The 7,054-nt window shown below is 49.8% G+C and overlaps 1 protein-coding gene across 1 annotated transcript; it reads right to left on the bottom strand.

Moving 5' to 3' along the window:
- Nucleotides 1-1,954: 1,954 nt before the first annotated feature.
- Nucleotides 1,955-2,448, bottom strand: CCDC182 (coiled-coil domain containing 182). The gene has a single exon (XM_012648405.1). The coding sequence runs from the start codon at nucleotides 2,393-2,395 to the stop codon at nucleotides 1,955-1,957; it is 441 nt and encodes a 146-aa protein (XP_012503859.1). The 5' UTR covers nucleotides 2,396-2,448.
- Between the last annotated feature and the right edge of the window lie 4,606 nt (nucleotides 2,449-7,054).

Below are 7,054 nucleotides of genomic sequence, written 5' to 3'. Positions count from 1 at the left end.
TCTTCTTCCTGGCCCTCGGTTGAATGAGGTAGAACAGGTAAGACTGAGGCTGCTGCAGAAGGGGTTGGTTACCACCCAGCCACCAACCTCACTGCCAGCACCTTGATTTTCTGCAGATATTGGGTAACTGGAGTATCTGGGCTCAGGGGCTGAGCTGTGGCAATTGCTTTCCTCTGTGCTCATAATTGGTTTAGGGTGGGCAAATGACCCAGTCTGGCCAAAGAAATGTCAATGTCAATGGAAGTCTGCTGGGGCCAAACTCATCCTATTAATATTATCAGGACCCTACTCCCACCATAACTAACCTGAGACACACGGCATTAATCCTTTACCTCTTAAAGACCCCACCTCCTAATGCTGTTGCATCTGCAATTAAGTTTTAACATGGGTTTTGGAGCAGACATTCAAACCATAGCAGTACCTGCCGTCAAAGGGCCAAGCATCGTGCCTGGAATATATCATATTCTTGATAACTCCAAGCTATTATATTAGTAGTAATACCAATATTGCTAGTATTACCATTATTATTACTTCAGCTAAACCTTCTAAAGAAGAAACTTCCTACAGCGAGAGAAGAATTGCAGCATCAGCGTAGATGACGATGGATGGATAGCGCACTTAACCATGGGTCACAGAACTTTTGTGAAGTTCAACTTGAGAGTTTCAGATGTTCGAATTGTATTTGCAGAGATTCTGTGGAAGAAAGAGAAGGGAGGATGAGGCTGCAGTAGAAGATCAGAGGGTGTGGAGTGGCTGTAGGTCCTGAGCTGGAAAACAGAGACCCAGCTCTGCCCAGGTGCTAGCTCCGGTCCCCGGGCACCTCACTTCCACTGTTTGGAGGAGAACCCCTGCTGCGTGGCAGCATTTGGCAGCACCAGAGACAGGATGTGTGAATTGATGAAACAGAAGACTAATTGGAATTGGAAGGTACAGTGACAGCTAATGAATCCCCAAATGACCTACGTGACTATCTCAATCTTCCAGAAGGACGGGTCCATGAACACCCTGATGTGGTTCCAAAATCAGGGAAGGAACAGGGGCACAGCAGGGTGGTAGATAAGCACAGGTGACCTGGACTTGAACCACAGCCCTGCCACTTACTAGCGTGGAGACCTTAGGTACAAGACTCAACCTTCCTGCGGTCAGTTTCCCCTGTGTCCCACGGGAAAACAACACTCACCTCCAAGGTGCCGGTGGAAGCAAGTGTGTTACCTGGTAAATGGCCCAGCACAGTAACAATAATTCCTGCTCCATGGGTCTCAAACCTGGACATCAGTTTATGGTTTGTATCTTAGAGGCGTCATGTCATCAGCGCACTAAAGCTCAGCGAGTTCCACCCATCAGAGTCCTAATGAGCTCCCTTCTTCTGATTGGCCGCAAAGGTGTGCAAAGGCAGCAAAGAAAAATGAGATACGACAGTCTAGTAGTGAAAGCAGGCAGAAAGACCAAGTGGGCAAGGGTAAGAGTTACAAAAATAGAGCAATCTGGGACTGTTTTGGTGCATGGACAAGCGACCTGAGGGACAAACTCCTCTCGGTAGACCATGCATTAAGTGACATGGTGTCAGCAGACCATGCGTTAAGTTACAAATCATGAGAGCCTTGAGTCATTAAAAGAAAGGTAAGTCTGTTGGACAAAATCAGTTTAAGAATGCGCTGTACAACAGAAAGGTATGCATTCAAGCAATATCGCATGACAAACAGGAAAACAGTGCAAGTGAGAGTTGCAGGTGTCTGACTTAGCACTGGGGGGCCTCCTTCCGTGATGATGCTGGATAAATGGAACATCACCCGAAAGAACGTACTCAGGCCTTGTTGCCTCTCAGCAAGGTGTTATTTAAGTAGAAGGAAAGCAGTGGACATGGGGAAAGGGAAGCAAGTGGTGGGGGCTTAGGGGTTGTCCTAACATTTAAAAAAAAATCTACTCGGCGCTTGGCTGGCGCCGCGCAGGAGGCTCAGTCGGCCTGGCCCTTCCTGCCCCGGCCCACCAGCATGTCCTCCAGCCGCCTGCAGTGCTCGCGGAGCTGCTTCTCGCGAGGCAGCAGGAAGGTGAGGACCTTGTTGCGCACGACGCCGCGGTCCTCCTCCTCCCTCAGCCGCTGCTTCACGCGGGCCGCCTGCTCCTCTTGCTGCACCAGGACCCCATTCATCTCGCAGAAGGCGTTTTCCAGGTAGTGGATGGCCTTGAGGGCCTCCTTCTTGAAGTCCTCCAGCTCCTGTTGCACCCCCGCCACCTTCTGCTGCAGGATCTCCATGTCGGCCGGCGGTGGCAGGCAGGAGGGCCACGACTGGGACAGGGTAAAGTCTCCAGACTGCAGGCCACTCTCCACCATTTTCTTCCCTTGTAAGGTATTCACCTTCATGAGAATGGACCCAGCCTGGTAGAGGGGTTCCATGGGCTCTCTGCCGCACTGGACACAAAGAGGGCGCCAAGAGACCAGCCAGGTCAGTGAATATTTTTGGCCAGAGACACAATCATTTAGAACAGAGAGACCCTACCCAGTGTGACATCAGGGCCCCTTCAGCCAACCAGGAGAAAGGCCACAACCCATTCATTTGCATATTGTAGGTTCCTTGGTTGGTAACCTAGAGCTGTGTGTGCTCCTCTACCCAAGCTGCCCTGCTGAGATGTGGATTCTCATTCAGTCATCACCCTTCTAGAACCAGAACTCAGGCTCTGCTTTAACCCGAGGGACAAACCAAGTCCCAGAGCAAGGAAGAAAACTGGCCAGAACAAGGCAGGCCGGGCCAGGCCCACTGGCTGCCAGGACAGGGTGGTCTCCCACACTGGCAAGGGGCCTGAATGGTCTTGGAATGGTCTCCGGGCATCAGGGCCTTACCAGTAAAACAAGGACATTGTAAGAGATAATAACTAATCCCACTTCTAGCTCTAAAATGCTAGAAGAATAATTTCTGATGCCAAATCCATACTTCTATAATGATGCCAGAATTCTAGATAATCTTAGGCGTTGTGAGAAGTATACTTAGGTTTTGATGAATGGTCCACAGCACTGGCTGATTCAGTACGTGCAGGGTGAAAATGGGTTACTCATATTTATTCAATATACGCTTACTGAGTACCCACTATGTACTAGGACCAGGGAACAAGTGTGAGCAAGCGTGCATGGTCTCCCAACACACCTGAATATTGACGAATATGAAAAAAACCCATATAAACAGGTGAAGCTTGTACTTTTCACCTGATAATTATAACAAAGGAAAATGTTCCTAGCTAATCTACATTTGGTTCAGTCGAGAACAAACCTTCATCCTGAAGGTCTCGATCTCTTGCCAAGACCTCTCTCCTGGGCTCCAAATGTAAATGTCTCCCCAACAACGAGCCCAAATTCAATCCACCCAAAGCTGAATTTGTTATCTCTTCATCCAAACTAGCTCCCGTTCCAGTGTTGCTGTCAGATTGATGACATTAGCCTGGGCTGCACCCGCACCAGAACCCACATGAGAAACTTGCTGCTGTAGTTCAAAAGTTTGTCCCCTTCCAAACTCGTGTTGAAATGTAATCGCCATCGTAACAGTACTAAAGGCAGGGGGATCTTTAAGAGGTGATTAGGCCGTGAGGGCTGTGCACCCATGAATGGATTAATGCCGTATTTCAGAGGTGGGTTCCTTATAAATGGACAAGTTTGGCCACCTTTGTCTCTGTCTCACCCCCTCTGTGCCCTTCTGCCATGTGATGCCTTCCACCATGGAATGACGTAGCTAGAAAGCCCTCACCAGATGCCAACATCTTGATCTTGGACTTCTCAGCCTTCAAACCCATCAGGAAATATATTTCTGTTCTTTGTAAATTACTCAGTCTGAGGTATTTTGTTGTAGCAGCACAAAACAGACTAAGACACCTGGAATCAATCTAGACCCCTCCACATCAAAATGACACTAAGTCCTATTAAATCTACCATCTCTGAGCTCTCTAGCCTCAAACCATCTGGGTCGGAGTCCCAGCTCTACCACTTAAAAGCTATGTCTCTTTGGCAGATGACCTCATCTCCCTGAGCCTCAGTTTTCTTATCTATAAAGAAGAGATACCTAAGTCAGTGGTGTGCAGCAATCCGGGAGAAAAAAATTAAGCTCTAATTTATAGCCGTTGCCAATTTCCGTGGTGTAAATACTCCCATCACGGCCAATTCCAAGCTAGAGACATGTTTCTGGGAAGAGATGCATGAGATCAGCTCTCATGAGCCCGTGTGAGCCGACTCTAGCGCCACAGGGCCTGTGATGAGAGCAGCTGCCTTCTCTGAGAGGCAGATTAACCTATCTAGGGTGCCTTGCAGTAGGCATCAGAGAGGGCAGTTTTCAGGAAGGGTCACGGCTAAACTCAGGTGGAATTTTGAAGGGCAAGATGAAAAAAATAAACACCAGTGATTGAGACAGAGTGTTTGGTGGAAAGAGCACTGTCTAGGAGTCAGGAAATCTGGAGTCTAGAATGGCTGTGTGACCCCAGGCCGATCACCTTCCCCTCTGAGCGTGTTCCCTCCACTGCAATGTGAGAAGGTGAGAGACCTTCTTCAAGGTTTCTGATATTCGAAGAATTCACACAGTCCTTTGATTAAACCTCTCCTGAGACACTCACTGCCTTCTCCCTCTTTTTGTGACTTAGGAGGTCTTTCCAGGTCTCTGATGGCACATTAAACTCCATGAGGACAGGGACTGTGAGTTTCTCAACGTGTGTACCCTCAAGTGTCCTTCCTGGTGCCCTGCACACAATGGCACTCAGATAACTAGATGAAATAGAATTGATTTTCGTAGGTGGCTATCAAATCCTAGATTTCCCGCTGACATGATGACACCTACTGGTCTCAGCAGGAACAGCAACCTCTTGATTCCCTCCTAAGAGGCAGATGGGGATTTGGGAGGTGATGTAAACAGCGCCTGGTCTTGTTGTGTATTTAATTAGGGGTGTGTGTGCATTCTGGGCACATAGTAGGTGTTCACTAAATGTTTTTTAAATCAGCGAGAGGAAAAATGTTCCTCTTTTTTCTGGTCTCTATCATTCTCTGAGTGTTTTTCTGTTTCTCCCTCTTTGTATCTCTCTCTTGTTTTCTGCATGTGTCTCTGTCTCCCACAGGGAGTGGTGGAAGTCACCGTCAGAGCTGTGAAAGAAGAGCAGCAAAAGTCAAAATGGAACAGTAATTTCTCGATTTCCCTTGTGCTTTCTGGTGAGGTGTCAGTTCACGTCTCAGAACCAGGGGAGGACAGCATCTCCACACGAGCACAGCAGGGGCTGAGAGTAAGCGAGCGCTGTCACTGTTGGCAGAAGACCCCGGGCTTGATGGCCTCCAAAGCAATGCCCTCAGCAGGGAGACTCAGTGTGCACATTTCGAATGTTCTAGAAGTTTCATAGTGGAGGCCTGTGCCTTCCTCACAAAATTTCCTTCCATATATCCTAGGAAAGTAAGGCCAATCTATTTGTCCCCTTCAAGGTATGAAGAGAAAGGAGTTCTAATGTCTCCTGGCCAGGCATCTCTGGCCTTGAACCCCACTGCCAGGTGGGTGTCCCTGCCCCTGGTCCATGTCAGTGATTCACAGCCTCCCCGTGTCTCAGGATGATGGGGGGACAAGAGGGGCATGTCAACCCCACAGAGATCCAGGTCCCACCCCAGGAGAGTCAGATTCAGCCTGAATGGGGTGGGACTCAGAGTGGGCATGTTTTAACAGATCCCCAGGTTGGGCACCGTGGGTCCGAGCGCCATTCCTGCTGGGCCCTGCCATGACTGGCAAAATGAAAGCCACGTGACTTTCCCAGCACCCCACCCTACCCCCTATCATGTGAAATAAACCTCCATCCTTTTTAGGATCAGGAAAAGGAACATGACACGGATGCACTCTTTCTTCATGTGACTTTTTAAAAGTGAGGGAAAGCCTCAGAAGGTAGAAGTTCTTCACATCTCATTAGTTAGAGCCTCATTCCTGGGCTGTTTCTAATCGGATCGCTGGCTGGGCTGGAGCTCAGACCAGTCACAATTCCCTTCCTGGGACCGGGGCTGGGCCAGGACTCCCTGAAACACAGGCCTCCCAAAGCCGGAACCAAGTGGGGTTCTGTTCTCAAGCAAGGAAGGGGGAGGATCGGCAACCAATTGTGTGTTCCACAAAGAGTAGTTATACTTAAAGGAAAGACTCAGCAAAAGGACCCTGCATCCCCCCTCAAAATGAACTAGTAATAGCAATGTCAGCTTTTGAGCAGAGTGGGGAAATAGTCTCCTAGAAATCTCTTAAAACTGGTCTCTCTCCCCATCTCCAAGAAAAACAATTAAAAAAGAAAAACAGAATTCAGAGCAATCTACCACAAACCCTGAAGAGTATGTGACTGGACATTTCTAAAGGAGAGAGGACAGCAGTTGGCCCTGTTCAGTCACTCTTTTTCCATAGTCCCCATGGCCTGGGTAGGGATGCTGCTACACAACCAGCATCTTCCCAGATGTGCCCATAGAGGGTCTTCCATCTAGCCTCCCACCCAGCCACCCATCCATCCTTCCATCCTTCCATCCACCCGCTTATTCAGTGACATTCGCTGGGTACCTGCCCTGTGTACACTGAGCTGGGCAACGTGGATTCAAGAGCGTGAACAAGACAGAAGACTCCTGCTCGCAAGCAGGCGGCATTGCAGTGGAAGGAGACAGTAAAGTGAGCGATCTGCAAATGAGATGGTTTGGGCCGGCGCTAGGTCTCTGAAGGAGATGAGCAGGGGAGGTGACACCCTGGCAGGTGGGAGTGGGCTAGGGAGGGCCTTCGTGGGGTGAGGGCAAATTGGGGCAAGACAGGAAGGATGAGGAAAGCTGGGGATAATGTTCTAGAAGGACGGCAAGTGGGGAGGCCTTGGCAGGAGCAGGCCTGAGGAGCCTCGAGGAGGCCCTTGTGGCTGGAGGGCCCTGGAAGCGGGAGGAGGGGGTGGCATCTCCAGCGCTGTGAGGCTACCAGGGCTGCTCCCGCTGTGCTCAGGTCCTGCCTCTGCAGCTGGTATTCCAGTCGGGGGAATGGGGACAAGGCTGGGATTGGGGGGTGGGGACCTGGGTCAAGAGCAAACCTCAGCGCTGTTC

Source organism: Propithecus coquereli, unplaced genomic scaffold, assembly GCF_000956105.1.
Source record: "Propithecus coquereli isolate 6110/MARCELLA unplaced genomic scaffold, Pcoq_1.0 Scaffold285, whole genome shotgun sequence".
NCBI classification, from domain to species: domain Eukaryota; kingdom Metazoa; phylum Chordata; class Mammalia; order Primates; family Indriidae; genus Propithecus; species Propithecus coquereli.
Note: the sequence above shows the minus strand (reverse complement) of the source record. Positions and strands in the feature narration are given on the sequence as shown.